General features: G+C 58.7%; 2 protein-coding genes across 5 annotated transcripts; one reads left to right on the forward strand and one right to left on the reverse strand.

Moving 5' to 3' along the window:
• Positions 1-577: 577 nt before the first annotated feature.
• PGAM2 (phosphoglycerate mutase 2) lies at positions 578-2,871 on the forward strand. Its single transcript, XM_061197546.1, has 3 exons — positions 578-991; positions 1,077-1,257; positions 2,705-2,871. The coding sequence occupies exons 1-3, from the start codon at positions 578-580 to the stop codon at positions 2,869-2,871; spliced, it is 762 nt and encodes a 253-aa protein (XP_061053529.1).
• An 885-nt stretch (positions 2,872-3,756) lies between these two features.
• On the reverse strand, positions 3,757-16,222 carry DBNL (drebrin like). 4 transcript variants are annotated; one of them, XM_061198327.1, is made up of 13 exons: positions 16,072-16,222; positions 12,387-12,442; positions 10,402-10,514; positions 9,717-9,791; positions 8,569-8,715; positions 7,711-7,788; positions 7,237-7,388; positions 7,075-7,120; positions 6,558-6,633; positions 5,860-5,955; positions 5,645-5,757; positions 5,297-5,393; positions 3,757-4,814 (listed from the first exon to the last, which is right to left on the reverse strand). In XM_061198327.1, exons 1-13 carry the CDS (start codon positions 16,152-16,154, stop codon positions 4,675-4,677), a joined length of 1,272 nt encoding a protein of 423 aa, XP_061054310.1. In that variant the 5' UTR covers positions 16,155-16,222; the 3' UTR covers positions 3,757-4,674. The 4 variants fall into 4 exon arrangements, with proteins under 4 accessions (XP_061054310.1, XP_061054308.1, XP_061054309.1 ...); XM_061198325.1 differs by having other exon boundaries at positions 6,558-6,651; XM_061198326.1 differs by having other exon boundaries at positions 7,075-7,123.
• Between the last annotated feature and the right edge of the window lie 2,896 nt (positions 16,223-19,118).

Below are 19,118 nucleotides of genomic sequence, written 5' to 3' on the forward strand. Positions count from 1 at the left end.
CGGCACATGCACGCGCACCTAGGCACGCACACGTGGGCGGGTGGACACACGTGCGTACTCACGACCCCTGGCTCCCTTTGACACCAGGCTAGTGTACTTCCCGAGACGCAGGCTTGTCCCCAGTCGCGCTGAGTGGCGCGCAGAAAGCACTCAGGATTTTCCCGTGCCCCTGCCTGACAGCGGCAGCCCCCGAGAGTGGGCAGCAGGCTGACGGGGTGGGGGGTTCCAACCTCAGGGGGAGTCTTTCCCCGGCCGGCCCTTCTGTTCCCGCTAGCCCCCTTCTCAGGCTTGCTGGAGGCCCGGACTTCTGCCCTTCCTGTCCGGCCCTGCTCGGCAGCCCCGCCCAGCCCGGGCTCTGGGCACGTGGGGACTGGTGGCTGACGGGGCCATTTTTCCAGTGCGGCTCTCGGCCTGCCTTCCACCCAGCTCTGCTGCCGGCCACCTGCTGCCGCCCGTCAGGCCTGGAACGCTGACTGGCAGTTGGCTGGGGCGGGGGCTGGGGCCAGACCGTTATAAAGCTGGGGGCGCCCGGGGGTCACCTGTCCCTGTCTGGAGCCCGCGAGTGCCCTCCGCCGCCATGCCCACCCACCTCCTCGTGATGGTTCGGCACGGCGAGAGCACCTGGAACCAGGAGAACCGCTTCTGCGGCTGGTTCGACGCGGAGCTGAGCGAGAAGGGGGCTGAGGAGGCCAAGAGGGGGGCCCAGGCCATCAAGGACGTGAAGATGGAATTTGACATCTGCTACACGTCGGTGCTGAAGAGGGCCATCCACACCCTCTGGACCATCCTGGACACGACGGACCAGATGTGGCTGCCTGTGGTGCGCACCTGGCGCCTCAACGAGCGCCACTACGGGGGTCTCACTGGCCTCAACAAGGCGGAGACGGCCGCCAAGCACGGGGAGGAGCAGGTGAAGATCTGGAGGCGTTCCTTTGACATCCCTCCGCCCCCCATGGATGAGAAGCACCCCTACTACAACTCCATCAGCAAGGTGAGCGGCTGGGGGGCGGGGGGGAGGGGAGGTCTGGGGACGGGGGCCCAGGCTGGGGAGTGAACAGCAGCATGGATGCCCCCAGGAGCGTCGCTATGCAGGCCTGAAGCCGGGGGAGCTGCCCACGCGAGAGAGCCTCAAGGACACCATCGCCCGGGCCCTGCCCTTCTGGAATGATGAGATCGCCCCCCAGATCAAGGCCGGCAAGAGGGTGCTCATCGCAGCCCACGGGAACAGTCTGCGGGGCATCGTCAAGCATCTGGAAGGTGAGGCCCGTCCTGTCCTCACACAGGGTATGGGCAGAGGTGGGTGGGGTGACACGTTCCCCTGAACCAGCGAGCCCCCAACTGCTCATTTCGTAAAAGTACCGGCTGCCTCGCTGAGGCAGCTTCGCAGGCATCGGCACCCAGGCAGGGCAGGGCTTCAAAACTGTGAACTGGACTGGGAGGGGTGAGAAACCACTTAAAAAACCAGCTCTGTAAAAAAGAAATTTCCATTGCCGTGTGTACTGGGACACTGTGTAACGTGAGTCTCCTTCTGAAGATTCTGGGTGAAAATGTGTGCCGCCACTGACCCAGGGCCCAGGTCCTGCACAGGGGTCCACAGCTGGCCTGGCTTCCCAAACACAAGCCTCAGGTGAGAGGAGGGAAGGCCCGGGGGTGGCCTCTTGCCCAAGGACACCCACCCCTGAAGAGGCAGGGCCATCTGGCTCTAAATCCCAGCCTGCTGAGTGACCCTGGTCAAGTCACTTCACTGGCAGCTGCTGGATATGGGACTGAGGGTGGCGCCCTGCCCGCACCCCAGCTCACACCCACTCGGGGCAAAGACTAGTCAAAAGAAGGGTGCAGGGTGCGGAGAACGACAGAGACCTTAGGTTGCTAGCTTGGCTTCCACTAAAAGGGGAGCAACCCCTCCCAGCATGACAGGCTTCCTCCATGGAAGCCCCCGTCCGCCTTTCTGAGGCTGAGTCCACACAGACGCCTCATGGCTAGCGCTGAGCCTAGCAGATGGAAAGAGCACCTGCCCTCCCTTCTGGGGGCTCCCTGCAGCCTGGTCTAGGAGAAACGAAGGCACTGAGGCAAACGTGAGTGGGGTCTGCCACTGCCCAGAGCATGTTCCCTTAAGGCCTCCCTGCACCAGCGGGGTGGGCGGGGTGACAGGAATACCAAAGGTCGAGCTGCTATTCCAGGCCAGGTCTGTGGGAGGCCAGCAGGGCTGGGTCGGGTTTCCACAGAAAACTCTTTTCACCTGGCAGGGCCCCCCGTCCACCCCGTCCACGGGCAATGCTTCTCGCTGTCCCTATCCCACCCCCTTTCTCAGGAGCGCCCCTGCTCCTCTGCTTAGGATGTCCAGAAACTAGAACTCTCTAGAAGCCAAGTGGTTAAGGTCTTTCCTGACCCCAAACACCCACCAGTCTGAGCAGAGTTCACGCTGGGCCAGGGGGGCCGATGGCATCACCCCAGATGAGGACAGCTCGGGCCGGAGCGAGGTCCTCGGTTCACCACAGCTATTTCTGTCGGCTGCTGTCTTGGTGCTGCCTTGACCTTCTCGAGGCACATTTCTGCGGTCGTGCTGTCAGGCTGGGAGGGCTGCTGCCTGGCAGACAGCTCTGTGGCCCATAAAGGTCACGAAGCCTGCTAAACTCAAGAGCAAGCAGGTGGCTGCCTGGCAGACAGGCTGGGAGGGCTGAGGACCCTTGTTCCTCCGGTCCAGGGATGTCGGACCAGGCCATCATGGAGCTGAACCTGCCCACGGGGATCCCCATCGTGTACGAGCTGGACCAGGCGCTGAAGCCCACCAAGCCCATGCGGTTCCTGGGTGACGAGGAGACCGTGCGCAAGGCCATGGAAGCTGTGGCTGCCCAGGGCAAGGCCAAGTGAAGGGTGGGCTCTGGCAATAAAGGCACGTCCTCTCACTGCCTCAGGCCAGTGTGGCCCCGGGACGCCGCCCCCCAGCGCTCACTCAGGGCTGGTTCCACCGCGGGCCTGGAGCCCGGGATTCTACACACACCGCCCAGGGCCCCTGCTGCCTGCCCAAGCCTCCCCCGCTGGGTGCGGGGACCCCGGGAACACGGAGGCCAAGAGCCTCCCTATCCCCGGCTATCGGGTGGCTCCTGACAAGCTCCTACGATGACCCGCAGAGCAGAAGAGCCACTTGGTAACCTTGCTCTAAATCCGAGTGCCCAGGGTCACTTAGGGAGAGTCCAAGTGACCCAGCCCTCCCCATGGCGAGCGAGGACTGTGGCCAACACACCACTTCCTTCACATTGGTTGTCCTCTACTGTCCTGGCAGCCCCAGGGTGGGAAGGGCAAGGTGGTACCCTGAGCCCTGCCCCACGGGTGTCCCCTTGTCCAGGGGCAGACAAGCCCACAGGTGGCCTCAATGCTGGCAATACCTGATTCACGGGGCTTTGATAGCTGGGGTGGGCCCTGGAGGCTGTCCTAAGAAATCAGGACATGGTGAGGCCCGCCCGCAGCTCAGCCTGAGAAGACAGGAAACGCCATCTGCAGCCAGGTGGGGAGGGGGCACTGGGACTGGCCACCACCTGGGCCAACGGCCTCCTCAGCGCATCCTTTGCCCCAAGCTGCTTCCACCTGGCGCCTCCCAGAGCATGAGAGCTTAATTCCCCACACGTTCAGTGGGTGCAGGTGCCTCACTCCAGGCACATGTGCACATTGGCTGTCCTGCGTGGGTGGAGGCTCCCCATGGCAGGGATCAGGGTGGCCCTCGGCCCCTCCCACAGAACTGAAATGCAGGAGGCTGACTTGCAGTCACACGTTGACCTTTATGCCTCTTCCAGATGGCTAAGGGTTGGTCAGAGGTCTGAGGGTGCACACATGAGGGCTACAACAGGAGGGATCGGAGCTAGGGCTGGCGTGGGGCAATTCTTACTCCAGAAGCAGACATGGGCGGGCTGGGGCAGAAAGAAGGAAAGACAGTAGGAACAGGCCACCATGGTTACTTTCTCTAAACCGTATCAACTGAGGTGCACACTGGGGCCAGCAGACAAGAGTAAGCCACGTGGAAGGACACGCAGTGTCTGTTGATGTTTTCACCTCTTCCTTCACATACTTAGATGGGGGATTGGTTGTCCCTATCTCCACTGCCCAGAGCCCAGGAAGAGGGACAGAGAAATGGGGAGCACAGAGCAGGTTCCAGAAAGACTGCTACCAAAACTGTCACGACCCACTCTGACTTTGGTCATAAACTCTTAAGTTCACTGTTCCCAAGGGTCACTGATAGCTATAGACACCGTCCCTTAAAGCCAAGAGGAAAAGGAAAAAAAGGCAAGTGCAGAAGGAGACCTCTAGATGCCCCTGCTCAGACCCACCCCCGCAGACTGGCAGTGCCATACTCCTTGGGCAGAGGTCACTGAGAGGCTGGCCCTGGGCAGGGCTTGGCTCAATGTCTTCTGTTGGGGGTCAAGGACCAGGCTGGTTGGGAGGACTTGGGAAGCTGTTGGAAGCACGTTTGGAGATCACCAGGTTATTGCTGCATTTGGGGCAACAGAGGCCGAGCCACCCAAGTCAGAGGGAGCCCGAGGGCCTGCCCTCATCAGGGGATCCCACTCCTAGAAAAGTGCCGTACACAACCCTCACGCCGCCTCTTCCAGCAACAAGGAAATCACGTCTGGGTGGGGAAGGGAAGGACAGCCCTCGGCTTCGGCCGGCAGTCGGGGGTCCTTACTCAATGAGCTCCACGTAGTTGGCGGGAAACATGCCAAAGTGGCCGTCTGGCCCATAGCCACGCCACCAGCCTTCGTCAATCACCTCAATGCCCGTGATGAGGTTCTCGGGGTCAAAGGAGATCTCGGTCTCGTCGGCTGCAAAGAAGGGGAGCCCAGATGCGGCGCTGAGGGCTCTGGGACAGCCAGCCCTCAGCCTGTCCTGATGCCGCTCCTGTGGCCATTCCCCCAGTACACACCTTCCTACAGGGTCTGGCCCTGGGCTCAGTGTCCCAGCGAAAAGGCTGGAGTACAGCACTTCCACACATCAGCCTGCTCCCCGAGGCCTCTACCCAGGGTCAGCACGGGCACCGGCATCCAGGCCTGGCCCCTCTTCTCTGGTCACACTTTGTGGCACTAGAACACGGCGGGCAACTGGGATTCACACCAGTGGACAGCAAGTAGCTGCCCGGAGCACGTGGGGAGGCCTGAGCTGTGCAGGGCACCCACCCACTCTCCCTCCTCACCCTCCCGTCTTCACTTCCGACACGCCCCGGGGCTATCCCCTTGAGGGAGTCCGCAAATCCTGCCTCCTGATCTTGGGCCCTGTGGTTTGAGGTGGCAGGGCCGTAGCACGTTACCTGCCTGGTAGTCATACAGGGCCCGGGCACAGAGCCCTTTCCCACTCAGCCCCGGGTAGTGGTCAATGCGCTCAGAGCTGGCATCTTGCTGCTGCACCTGCCCACGGATGGGAAAGAAGAAGAGAAGTCTGGGATCGTGGTTACCCAGATTCAACCCCGCCTGTGACCAGGGCTCACGGCAGACTTGGGGGGAGGGCACACGGGGCACGGGATGCTCCAAAATTAAACAAGGTAATTCACAGGTAATGCGCCATGGAAAAGTCAGGCATCCCGTGATGGGCACGGCCAAGGAGCGCGTTTCTGGGTACGTGGGCCCTTCACACATCTGCCCTGCTGCAGAGAACCCACCACTGGAGGCTCCTCGTAGAGGGTCTCCTGCTCTGGGGGCTCCTCGTACACGGCCTCCTCTTCCACCGGCACCGAGCACGGAGGGGCGCTGGGCACCGGCTCCTCGCGGAGATCTGCACGGGAGGACACGGCCCGCTCTGAGCCAGGGGAGGGGAGAGGACATGCCACGTCTCCCTCCCACCCCCAACCCCCCACGGGGCAGCCGAGAGCCTTGCCTGCCCCGGGCCTCGAGGTGGCGTGAGCTGACTCTCTGCTGAGGGGGGTCTCCGGCGGGGGGAGCTGCTTCTGCAGGAAGGGGCTCCTCAGCTTGCCTGCGAACCAACGGTAAACATCGAAGACATCACACTGCTGGAAAGGGGGAGGAACCGAGCCCTCTCTGCCCCTTCTGTGCCCTGCACTGCCCGGAGGGGGGACCCGTTCTGGGACGGCGGCTGTCACGCAGGGAGCGAACGGAGACATGCAGCAGCTGCGGGAACACCACCCGCTGTGCACACGTCTCACACACACACACGTCGCACACTCCAAGCAGCCCCTTGGGGGCCGTGTGCAGTGCTGGAGAGCGGACCCGCAGTGCAGTCCGACATAGCCTTTGGGGGCCAGAGAGGTGACTGATGCAGGCCCCTAAGACCCAGCCAACAGCCCAACGTCCGGGGGTTTACAGGGCCGGGGCTGGAGGGTGTCCACTCTAGAGCCACACACGGCCCCTCCTGTCCCACCAGGTCAAGAGCAGGAAGGGGACACCTGGGTCCCCGGCTCCCATGCCAGAAGCGACCCTCATGAGCACGGGCTCGCCTTACTCATCCCTTTCACCTTCTGATACGTCTGTCACTAAGTCCGGGGGCCCTGCCCTGGGACCCCAGGCTCCCCTTCAGCCTTCCCCTGCCTCACAGCTGGGCGCAGAGGGAAGTCTCACCTGGCTGGGGGCTGGAGATGGACGTGGTGGACACGGCCCTCTCCTTCTGCTTGAAAATCTCCCGTGGGTGTGCTGGCTGTGGACAGACAGGCTCCTGAAGGAGCGCGCACGGAGCCGGCAGTGAATGAGGATCCGGGAGCCATCGGCCTGCCCGGCTCCCTGCAGCTGTGCAGCGGGTCAGGAAGCAAAACACCAAAGCTGAGGGGCTCACAGGCCTCTGCCAGGACCAGGCGGAGGTCCGTGCCGGGCTGAGCGTCTGCCCGTGGCTCTCCTCTCCACTGACGGCCCTGACCCACCACGTGTCCCACGTTCTAATCTGCCCCAGCAGGCTGCAGGCCCCTCCCAGTAAGCCCCTCCCCCAGGTCTGCTGGGCGGGGTGTGTGCATCTGGAGGGACCCACTCGGCCCCACGGCTCACAGCAGGCGGCCTGCGCGCCTGTCCCGGACGAGCCTCAGTGGATCGGGGACCCGCGCGCGCGTCCCTCTGGCCCCTCAAGGTGGGGGCGTCCAAGACTCACCTGCTCCTCTCTGTTCCTTGAAAGCGCTTCACGCGGCTCCCACTTCCTGCTGGGAGGGGCAGAGGGAAGAGCTACGGGCCCGGCCTCGGCCCCCCCCTCGCCTGCCCCTGGGGGACGCTCCTAGGGAGGAGGAGAGCAGGTCCCGGGGCAGCCCCGCCTCACCTCTGGGGCCCGGCCTCGCCGCCCTGCCCGCGATAGCGCTGCTCCCGGAGCGCGGCCTCCCGCAGCTCCCGCTCCCGGCGCTCCCGCTCCAGCCGCTGGCGCTCCTCCTCCGCCCGCCGCTTCTCCTCCAGCTTGCGGTTCTCCTCCTCCTTCTGCAGGGAGAGCCGCGGGCGGCTGCCCCACTCGGCCTCTGCGCTGCCGGCCGCGTGGACCCGCCCTCTCACCCCCGGCCTACGCAGGCAGCCCGCACGGGCCGTGGTCAAGCGTGGGCTCTACAGCAGCACTCCCTGGCCTTGTTCCCTAACGCCTCTAACCCTCAGTTCGACCATCTGCACATGGGTGCCACCAGGGACATCTGTTCTGTGAGCTTATTGTAAGAAAACCGACACACAGCAAGTAAACCATTTCCTGGCTGGTGCACACAGGACCAGACCAAATGCCAGCTCTCATCCTCACGCCCTGGGCGGCACTTACCTCTGCTTTGGCCCAGAAGCTGTCTTTGCCAACCCTTTTGATCTCAGACACAGCGTTGGTCTTCTGGTACACAGAGCCCTGAGGGGGACGGAGAAGTCACTACAGGGTCATTGACAGGAGCACAGAACGCAGGTAAGAACTGTTAGGATGGCACCTGGCAGAGGGAGTGGCGCCTGGCCCAGTGACCCTTGAGGAGACTGATACCTGGAGGGCCTGAAAGGCCCTGGAAACCACAAGTGGGGAAGCTCAGCCCCACACAACACTGCACCAGGCCCCTGCGGATGGAAGCCAAGGCAGGAAAGGCCCCTTGGCCTGCCTGAGAGTCCTGGAGGCGGGGCCGTTCTGAGGCAGGCCTCTGGACAGGGGCCCCTCAGACAGCTGACTGCCATGGCAGCACCCACAGGGTCTCCAAGAACCCCAGCTCCCATCCCGCACCAGACCACAGGCCCACAGGCGTCCGTCTGCCCACAACTCAGAGGGGCCTGCCCTGTCCACCACCAGAAGTTTCTCCAAAGCAACCACCGTCCAGGGCGGCACAGGACACTCTGGGGCCATGGCCTGGAGGGTGGACGGAATTTCCCTGCAGAGAACCTCTGACCACACACAAGAGGCTCTGGAACTACCAGGCAGGGTCAAAGGCCATGCCTCATGCCCACCAGCACCCGCCTCACCAGGAGGCAGCTCTTGCTCCTGTCAGGCTCGGGGTCACCACCTGCACCTCAGTCTGGCTCCAGGACCGGAAGCCAGGCAGGGGGAGCCCAGCCCCCGAGGGAGAAAGCGCTGAGGGCGGGTCTAATGGGTCCAGCAGCTAGAACTGCACACTCCTGCCCGGCCACCTCAGGCCCACAGAGCACTCACCACTGGGGCCTGGGGGCCCGTGTCCTGGAAGCGGCTGCTCTCTCTGTGGAAGGTGTAGTTGGCCCCTGAGGCCCTGGCCACCTTCTGCATGATGCACTCGGGCTCCACGTCCTCCTCGGCCCTGGCGTTGATGGTCACGTGGGCCCCCTGCAGCAGGAGCGGCACTTCATGAACAAAAAGCACCGCAACCCCAGGAGAGGACAGGCCGCACACCTTGGTCTGCACGGCACAGCGGCTGCACCGCGCTCAGGGTCAGGAGACCCTGCCAGGAACCAAGGCACGCTCTCCCCAAGGCCTCAGGAAAGCCAGCTGAGGGAAAGCCATCGTTCTTGTCCCAGCCTGCGTGCGAGGCCCCTGCCCTCCACGGTGTGGCCTGTTCTGTGGTGCTACAAGACAGCCCTGGCGTTAAAGGGCTTCTTTCTAGTGAATGAAATCCAACCTTAAAAGTCACCTGGAAACAAGCACATTTTCTACAAAAAGCAAGTTACTGATTTCTTCTTGAGAAGTTAGAACTATGACCTTGTTGTTACTAAATGCCAATAAGCTCGGGACCTTCTCTTTCAGCTCCTAGATGGAGAAACCGAGGTGCATCTGAAGAAGTGTGGGCAGAACCAGAAAACAAAGTCCTGAGCCTCCTAGCCAGTAACCGAAGAAATGCAGAGTTAGCTGACAAGTGAACAACAAATGCTTTTTGATACAAAATGCTTTTGAAATTAAACAAGGTTCCATTCCATGAGGACTGAAATAAACACGTGCAGAAGCAACTAGAAAAGAACGCCTTCAAGGGAACATGCACGCTGAGGCTGTGAGCAGCAGCAGCCCGCCTTCTCCTCCAAGCCCTGCCAGTACTGCTAGAAGTCCGTGCTCATAAAACAAATGCAACCCAAGGCCTAGCCCCACCCCAAGACCAGCTCCAGCAGGGCCTCCTCAAGGTCCTTCGCCCTTCCTTCCCGCTGAAGCCAGCTTGCAGGTGGCCCTGGCTACTTCCTGGGCAAGAGGAGAGCAGCCTCCGGCTACGCCCTGAAGTCCAGACACAGCATCGGGACGTGAGGCACACTTCCACCTCTGGCTGTGATGCCCGCTCACTCACACCCTGGAACCTCGGGACCTGGTGAACTCTGCGAGGCCCTGCCCGGAGCAGCCCTCACCTTCAGGAAGCTGGCCATGGTGCTGACGTGGTTGGCGCACGCTCCCTTCCGCACGTCATTCACGCCCTCGCCGGTCTGCAACACAACACAGCCAGCATGACCCGCCAATTCCTCGGTGTGACCCAGGTCTCCCCGCAAAGCCACTGCCCACTCCAGGGACTCGGCAGTTTCCCTGTGTCTCGGGAAGGAGCAAACCACAACCCCAAAGCAGAGGACACGGTGAGCCCCCACACCTCCGAGTCGGGGAGGCTCTTGGAGCAGGACGGTCGCCAGCGTCCACTGTGGGGCGCTGCCTTAGAACTCCCTAGTCCCCACCCCGGGGCTCCACTTCATGAGAGCCCCCGTCCTGCACTCCCAGCGCCCTCCCAGCCCTTATCCAGGCACTCTGCTCCCTCAGGGTGACTACCTGAAGGGGACAAGAACGTGAGTGTCCTGTGGCTGTGTGTACTCCATTGCACAGGAGCAGTTCTGGGCTGGAACAGTGAATTCTGCACTAGCAAAGCCCCAGGTATTCTTCGGGCCACACTGAATTAATCCACTATTCTGTTCATTCACCAGATTCAAGCTGTTCTAAAGTCAAGTCCTCTTCTGCTCCAGTCACAAAAGGCAAAGCACGAAAGAAGAAAAGGGAGTTTTTCCGGGCCACGCCTAGATGAGAACTCGGAAGCCCTCAGGTTCCACATACCCAGTTGATGAGGACAAACTTGGGCAGGCCGGAGTTGGGGTCCTTCACTCTGCAGAAGGCGTACATCACCTTCCCGCTGTTGAGCTCCTCCACCATTTCCTCCAGGCCCCCCTCTGCAGCAGTCACAAGGAGAGTCAGGGGCAGCCCAGGCACCCCACGCCCACCCTGGCGCCTAGTCCATCAGGAAAGGAAACCCCAGCTGCCTCTAAACCAGGGTTCTCAGCCCCATCTGCATCCGAATCAGATTCCTAGGCCTACCCGCACTAAGCTGACTTACGAGACCTGGATGGGACCCAGGATCTGCATTTGTGAAACGCACCTCAGCCCCGCTCACCACAACGAGAGAAAGCCCCTAAGAAGCAATGAAGACGAAGGAAAGGAGGGAGGGAGGGAGGGAGGCAGGGAGGAAGGAAGGAAAGGCACCTCAGGTGATTTTTTAAGCCACACTAGTCTAAAAACCACTCCTGTAAACCCACAGGTAATTCTGGAAGTAAAAATGTCATTTATGCTACAAACCAGGCAGGCACCAGACCTCCAAATGGAGGGGCTCTGCAACAATTTTACCATTGCCTGGACTCCACAAACCGCCCTGGAATAACAGGGCCTGACGTGAGTCACCCTGCCCTTACCCACGTCTGCTCGGACTCCAGGGCCACCCAGAGGGTCCCAAGCAGATGTTAACTTCCCGCCATATAGGGCCTCAGCTCTGAGACTCTCTGAGTAGGGATAAGGGAGTGATGGGGCCCAGGAATGAACCACCCTATGCCGTTCTCCCCTGACACTCAGGCTGTGAGCCCCAGCATGTACTAGAGTTTTGGGTTCTCATCAGGTATCCCAAACCCCCTCAGACTGTGAGAAGGACCTGGATCAGGTATTTTAGCTACAGGGCTCCACGGAACCTGGGGCAGTCCTGAGGCCCTGCTCTGGGCTCTTACAGCAGAGCCTGTGAATACCACTGAGGATGGTGGTATGAAACTCAGCTGAACTCTGCAATTCTCAGTCCCCTATGGCATCACACTGCACCTGAGACCACCGTCAGTGGCAGTCCCTCTAGAAAGAGGACCACCAAGGAGAGGCACTCGAAAGAGGGAGACGTTTTCTACCAAGTCACCAGAACCGTTCATGGGGCAAGCAGAGAACATGCTAGTGAACAGGCACTGAACAGTGAAGCCGTGTCACACAGGTCAGGTGAGCTGGCCTTGAGAACGAGGAGTCAGGGGTATCAGGTGGGGGGCCTGCAGTTTCACCCCGTATTTGAGGAGCACTTTTCCAGGTCACCCTGTCCCAGTGGACCATGTGCACTGATGTGACCTCTCCTGGGTGAGGGTGTGCCCTGCAGATACTCAGCCCACCAGGAAGAGGACAGAGGGAAGGATGTGTCTGCACCTTCTCCTCCACCACCAGCACCCAGCTCTGTGGGACTGTCACCCTCCCAGCTGCAGCCCAGGGCTAAGGATGCAGCACAGGCCAGGCCTTGGGCTGCCTGCAAGCTGGAGAGGGCGGGCCTATTTCCCATCTCAGCTCTTCCCAACTACAACACAGACAGAGAGCAGTGCTGCCTTGCACCACCAGGCAGAGAAAGCCAAGGAGAAGGTATTTTCACTTAGAAACGTCTGAAACCCAAAGCTGGCCAGAAGGAGCTGTGAATGCCGGGGGCCCACACTGCTCAGTGGAGGCCTCTGTCCTGCCTGGCTGGCTGCAGTCAGCCCGATCAGGGGACCAGAGAATCCCTCAACATTGAATGAAACTGATGTGGGGTAGGCCCACCCTTAGCCAGGGGAGGTGTCACTGCAGTCACGCCACATGCAGGGGACACCTATGCACCCTGAGTGCCCTTCCTCCCGCTGTGACGGCAGAAACGCCAGCAGAGATGGAGCACTGATGTCACGACTCTCTCCCCTCCACGCACCTCACCCTCCCTCCCGGGCTTCTGCCTCCTGATGGTCCATAAGAGCCCATCTGCTTCCTCGCATGATCATACTCACCCCCCGTGCCAGCCACACGGATGTCATTGCTGTTGCCTTCATAGGTAAAGAGGGCCCTGAAACAAAACACAAACAGGCGCTACAGCCAGTGCCCTGGTCACCATCTGCCCCCACTGTGCTCACCAAGGCTTCACGCTGCACCCCAAAGAGCTCAGCCTGACAGTAACCCTGTAGGCTGACACAGACCCCACTCTGAACTACAAGGCAGGATCTCAGTAGGCCGCTGGGCCTCCCAGAGCTGAGCCTTCTCAGCTGCAGCTGGCCCGACTTACCAGAGCGGCCTGTCGTGAGGACAAGCCTATGGAGACGGGGCGCATACATCTACTCGGAAGGAAACTGAGCTGTGAAGTTTTACGGCAACCTTCTACACATTTATGTGTGAAATACTCACCTAGCTACCATGTATGTGAATTTGAACGAACAAAAGACACCTGCATATTCCTGAAACCAAAGCACCCCGAGGAGAAGCAGGAAGGAGAAATACGTGCATTTTCAATGAGCCTGTGTCTATCTGTGGTCTTCCGAGAAGCCTGAAGGGTTGGTGGAGCAGGTCTGCCTGGCCTGAGGCTCTTCCAGCAAACACAGGCTTTTATCGGTTGCGTAGGGCCTTGGAAACCACAGGGGCCATGACTCAACATGAAGTCAGGCCCCTCACAAGACAGGCTCCCTGTCTGGGCAAGTGCTATATCTAGCAGAGCCTTAGGTCTCCACAGGTGACCCTGGGTCACACCGCCCTTCTCCTGTAAGCCTAATTACTCGTAAGAACTCTGGTAAAGATTTGGGCTTATAAATTATGGTAAATTGTATTAAATCTGGGCCACGGAAGGTCCCTTGACCAGAACAAAGGTCACTCACAGAGAACATTCTAGAATAGGTGGCTTCTGAGCAGTCCACATGAAGCCCAGACATCTGCATGAACTCTGCAGCAGCTGAGCTCCAGGGAGTGCCGGCAGACCACCAGGCGAGGGTGCTAATCCATCGGACAGCAAGTCAAAGGCAAAACCCGGTCTGGGGTATCGTCGCCCCACGCTCCACGGCACAGGCCTGCTGAGGCGCGCCAGGCAGAAGCTCCAGGGTCAACAGTCTGACAGGAACCGTGTCAACTTCCACTCAGCTTCCCCAGGGCCTCGCTAATGCCACTGGGCAGAGCTGCCTAAGCCTGAGAAAGTCAGAAGAAATTAGACCCAGGTCCAGAGATCTGGCTGGGAGGGAGGACAGACTGCCAGGAAAGAACCACTGCTTCCCAGCAGAGGAGAGAGAGTGAAGAAGGAGAGAAACACTCAGAAAAACAGGGAAAAAGAAGACTTGGGTGGTGGCAGACATCCAGACTCTGGTGGCCAGAGTCCTGACCAGCCTTCCTCCTGAAGGCAAGAAGCCCCTGGCTGCAGAAGACAGGGGCACCGGACCAGCAGCAAGAAACAGAGATGGCTGCTCAGCTTAGCTCTTCCAAGAAGGGATCCAGCGGCTAGCAAAGGCCACGCTCCGTGCCTGCCACCTACCCCTCTGACTTCATTCTCCTCCACCCTGGGCTCCAGCCTGAGCCACCTTCTTGAATGTTCCCGGTTCAGAGGCTCATCCCACATTCAATCAAACAACCCTTCTTTCAAACCGACATGAAAAAAAAAATGGTGTGTTGGCTTGTGCAGGCATATAGCACGAGGAGTATGGGGCACTGGGCATCTTATAATTCAGTCACTTGCCAAAAATCTAATCTGAGAACCTGCTGCTTGCTAGCGATGGGAATGCAGCCACAAATAATCCCTAAGAGGCCCTGCCCGTGGAACTTACTTTCTAATCGGAGACAAACAAAACACACACACATACGCACAAACACTAACGTACTGTCCGATAGTGCAGTGGGTGCAGGAAGTGAGCAAACACGCCACGACCTAGGGGAAGAACAACCTGGGGGAACCAGGAGAAAGGGCCGGTATGGAGAGTTGATGCTGTGGCTGCTGTCCATCCCACCTGGCTTCAGGGCCTGGCCCAATGCACCCACTCTGCACGAGAAACTTTTTATGACCCGCCAAACCGGAGAGCACCTCTTCTTGCTCTGATATCCTCTGCCACTTTTTCCGCACCGCTCTCAGTACCCCTACATCAGGGACAGAGATGGGAACCACCCCACCCTTTCTGGTGAAGAGCAAAGGTGACAAGAAAATCAGGGAGGGTGTCTGGTGCATGCCTGAAGGCAGTCAACCAGGGAGATGGGAAAATGTGACTGCAGCCAGGGAGACAGGAGTCCAGAAAGGCCTCTCCAAAACGGCAACATCAGAGCTGAGAAATGAAGTTTGGGGAGCCCCCTAGGATGATGTGGAAAGGCGCTCCAGGCAGAGGAAGCAGAAAGAACAAGGCCTGTGAGGAGAAAACAGCTTTGCAAGTTTAAGGAAAAGAAAGCAAGCGAGAGTGGTGGTAAACAGGTGTGACCACAGCACGGTAAACAGGAGGGGCAGTCAGGAGCCTGTCGGCCATGGCAAAGAGTCCAGGCTGTGTCTATGATGCAACAGGAAGCCACTGCAGAGCTTAAGCAGGGAAGTGACATGGGTCTAGATATTTTTTCAGCTAGTGAATGGGGACCTGCCCACATCGACGTGGCCCCAGAGATTCTGCAGACCCAGGCAGCTGGTGTCCTGAAGCTCTTCCCTAAAAGGCCTGCGGGTGAAGGCAAGGCAAGGCAACAATGTCCTCAGTGTCACAACAGTACACTGTACAAAAGCCGCTCTGTGCTGGGCACCAGGGAAAGCAGACACGCGAAAGCAGCAGCACCTGACAAGTGGAGACAGCCACAGTAGCTCAGCCACGCCCAGCGGGCCCCTCCCTAGGCAATGGGAAAAGGCTCCCGTCCCAAAGCTGGTCACCTTACTCCATCGTACTCAGCATATTTCTTGGAAGTACAAGTTCTCAAAACTGGTCAGTGAACATAATTTAAGCAAAAAGGAAGGTAACAGAGAATTACCATGCAAAAAACAACCCTAGTTGCAGGACAGACAGCTGACCCTATGTGTGGGCTGCCCAGGGCTCTCCCAGAGACTTCAGATCCTGGCTTCCAGTACTATAAAGCCCCTAACACCGACAGCCTAGGAAAGGATGTCACTGGGAGGTGGAGGGAAGATGGGACCTTTTTCCAAACACATAACCAGCATCGTCCTTTCCTTCATCTCCCCATGGCTCAGGAATATGAAGTATATTCTTCTTGGAAAAAGGGAGGTTCTCAAATACATATTCACAGGGAACCAAGGCCTTAAACCCCTCCACCTTCCTGCTTGACATCTCCAAAGCAAGGCTGCCAGACCACCCTCAGAGTCCCATCCCTGAACACAGCGTTTGGAAGAAGCCGGGCGTAGCTTCCGCTTTCTCAAGGAGGGCTGTGGAGGGCCCCTTTGTCCAGGGAAGTCCCCGGGCAAGAAAGGAGAACCTGGCGAAGCACTCAAGCACAGCCAGGCACAGGATGCATCAACGAGGCCCGCAGGGCCGAGACCGGTGGCCAGCGGAAGGGAAGGGCTGGGGACTCACCGGACCCCCACGCCGGGTTTAACCTGCCCACGCACGGTGGGGCAAGGGGAGACAGGGTGGGGACCGCTCCCCCCGGGTGTGGCGCAGGTGCGAGGCAGACAGGGCTCCGCGCCCCCTGGCTCCCCTGGCCCCAGCCCGCTCCCGGCCCGCCCCAGGCCGCCTCGGCGCCCACCAGTCGGTCGGGGACTTCTCGTTGACCACTTGCTCGTAGGCCTCCTGCAGCGCCGGTCCGTTGCGGCTCAGGTTCACAGCCATGGCCAACCCCGCGCTGTCCGCGCCGCAGCCGCCACCGCCGCCGCTTCCGGGCCCGGGCCGCCCAAGGCGGCCCAACGCCCCGCCCGTCGGCCGGAAGCCCCGCCCGTCGGCCGGAAGCCCCGCCCCTACGGCCGGAAGCGGAAGCGGTGCAGGCGGGGCCAGGGTGAGCGGGCGAGTGCTGGCTAGGCGTCTAGAGGGCTGCTGGGGAGTTGGGCCCCGCGTGTGGGTCGCAGTCTGCAGACAGCTGGACGAGGGGGTGGAGGGAGGGCGCGGCCTTCTGCGCGTTCCCGTGCTCTGTCCCGCCGAGCCCGGGCGCGCCTTGTGGGTCCGGCGGAGGGACCCCACCCAGCCCCCTGTTCGCTACACTCACGGAGCCCTGTGCATTTTATTCTTCAACTCTTGTTGCAGTTAAAGCACTTGCTTGAGAATCCTGGATTCATGACAGGCACGGGATCCCCCGATCCTCTGTGTGGACCCTCAAAAGAAATTTTATGTATGAATGAAGCAGGCATGAATTAATGAGAAGAATAAAAATGAACACTAAGTGATGGTCACACTGCCACAAACCTAACTCAAAGTGCTGTCGTGTTTCTTTGACCTCACCTGCATTTTCTAGTGAGGTAGAGGATGCGGTGGCGGAGGAGAGATGAGAACCTGCCCCGCGCTGGTCCTGTTACCCAACCAAACTTGGGTCCACTGGCCCCAGTGCAGTAAAGCCAATCTACTGACATGAAGTTGTGGTGAAGGAAAAGTGCAGCATTTATTGCAGGGCGCCAAAGCAAGGAGACAAGGCAGCGAGCGCTCAAAAGATCTGAGCTCCCCCCCACTGGCCTTCAGGAAAAGGTTTTAAGATAGGGTGAGACAAGGGGGCTGAGGGGTGTGTGATCAGCTCGTGGACATTCTTCTGATTGGTTGGTGGTGAGGTAACCGGTAATCAACATCGTCAACCTTCTGGTTCCAACCAGTCTGGGTTGTGGGCAGCATGTGGTCAACTTCTTCCACCTAGTGGGGGCTTCAGTATCTGCAAAAAATAGCTCAAGGATATGGCTCCAAATAATATCTGTAGCCCTTGAGGAGGCAGTAAAGGGCCTTGACTTTGTTTAGTGGCTAAACTATTATTATTTTGTCTTGCTTGACTGTTTTCCTTTGTTTCTGCATTTTCTCACTTCTCTGATTAAATTTATTCTTTGGAACTCAGGGAAGGCCTAGGAGGCTAAAGTTTTTCTAAAGACAAGAGGCAGGCAGAGGACATGGTGGCAGGGGCGGGGTGTCTGTCCTGGGAAGGCCCCATAGGGTCCTGCTCCGTCATGGTCCTGGTTCTTTCCAGGCCCTGGCTGACTGATGGAAGGGGCCCACCATGCCTCAACCTGCACCTGACTATGACTGACCTACCTGGAGGGAAACAGAGACACATGCCCGGCCCACAGCAGCTCACAACTTCCTTCTCTGCCTTAGAGAACTCCCCCACTTCCCTAAAATTCAGATCCACAGTCCCATAGCCCCTTAGAATTCCATGCTTTGGAACTGAGTCATTCAGCTTTCAGAAAATATCGCATATACCCTTTATACTCTATAAACTCTACCACAGGATCCCGAGCAGAGTCTGGTAATCAAACGTGTTCATTTTTCTGCAGTGACGTCTGAAAAGTCAGTTAAGTGGGTTATAGAAAGACTCTAAATAGCCTCATGGCAGTTCAGGTCAGATTTTGCTGCCAAATCAGTTACCAAAATCTTAAGGTGTTGGGGTCTGGACTGTGCAGTTAAGGGCTTGTAAACCTTATTTGGACACATACTTTTCATTTGTTATGTCCATTTTCATTTCTGTTCACATCACTGTTGCTTGTCTTACAGGCAGAAACTCTGACATCTCTCTGATGGGCAGGGCAGTTACGTGGTCCCACCCTGGGAAAACCTTCGGTCCTGGCCAAATATTCCTTGCCTTCAGCAGCTCTGTCTGCAGCCCTCCTCACTCCCCAACCACCTGGATCTTCTGCAGTGTACAGGTCTCCTCGTTTCTCCACTTTGACTTCGCTAATTTGTTTACATCGGAAAAATGAACTCTAGTAAATGGAGGCCTCCCAGCTCTCCCGATTTCTAGTCTTTTTTTTTTGTCTTCAGTAACATCTCTGCTGTCATTTTTTTCCTCAGACTTGACCTTCAGGTGACTTTCTGATCCACCCCAGTCCCTTTAGCCTCCATATTCCAGGGGAGTTCAACCCACAGACAGTTGTGTTGTTCTTGTTCTTTATTTTCTTTGGCTCCACGACTTTGTTTTCTCTTCTTTCTCTGGGAATGTTCCTATTTAAACACGTCCTAGTTCCCAGTTTCCTTCATCCACTTGGTTGCCAGCCCCCAGCCTGGGGGCCCTGGATCCCTAAGGCCTACTAGGGAGCACTCTTCAACACTTTAGTCAACTAGGGGAGGCCCTACCTTGCCTGAATCAGGCTGTGCAGACCAAAGAGGCAGGTCTCTTTGTTCTGGCACTAGATCAGCTCAGTGTGGTGACCAGGTCCATCCATACTGATGAGGGAAGAGCAGGGAGACCCAGGCTCCACTGAAAGAAGGCTGAGGGGTCCCTGGTGTGGGAAGGTGGGGACATTAGGATTCCACTTCCTGCTCTAGTGTGTGGTAGCCTATTTCAGCTTGACAGATCAGGGAAGGTCTCCCAGAGGTAACACAGGAGCAGAGACTGGATATGGGGGTGGGAGGGTGGGGGACGCAGCTATGGAAGATCTGGAGAGAGGTGTTCCAGGCAGAGGGAACAAGAGGTGCTGGAGCTCTGAGGTGGGAGCCTCAGAGAAAAAGAGAGGGAAGGAGGCATGGGTGCGGGTTGGATCCTGTAGGACCCTGTGGGTCAGGGGGAGGACTTTATTCTTCGGTGTGATGGAATCCCTAGAGGTCTTTAAACAGAGAGGATGTAACCTAGGGATGTTTTTATGTTTATTTATTTATTTATTGGCTGCG

This window comes from Eubalaena glacialis, chromosome 8 (assembly GCF_028564815.1).
Source record: "Eubalaena glacialis isolate mEubGla1 chromosome 8, mEubGla1.1.hap2.+ XY, whole genome shotgun sequence".
NCBI lineage: Eukaryota > Metazoa > Chordata > Mammalia > Artiodactyla > Balaenidae > Eubalaena > Eubalaena glacialis.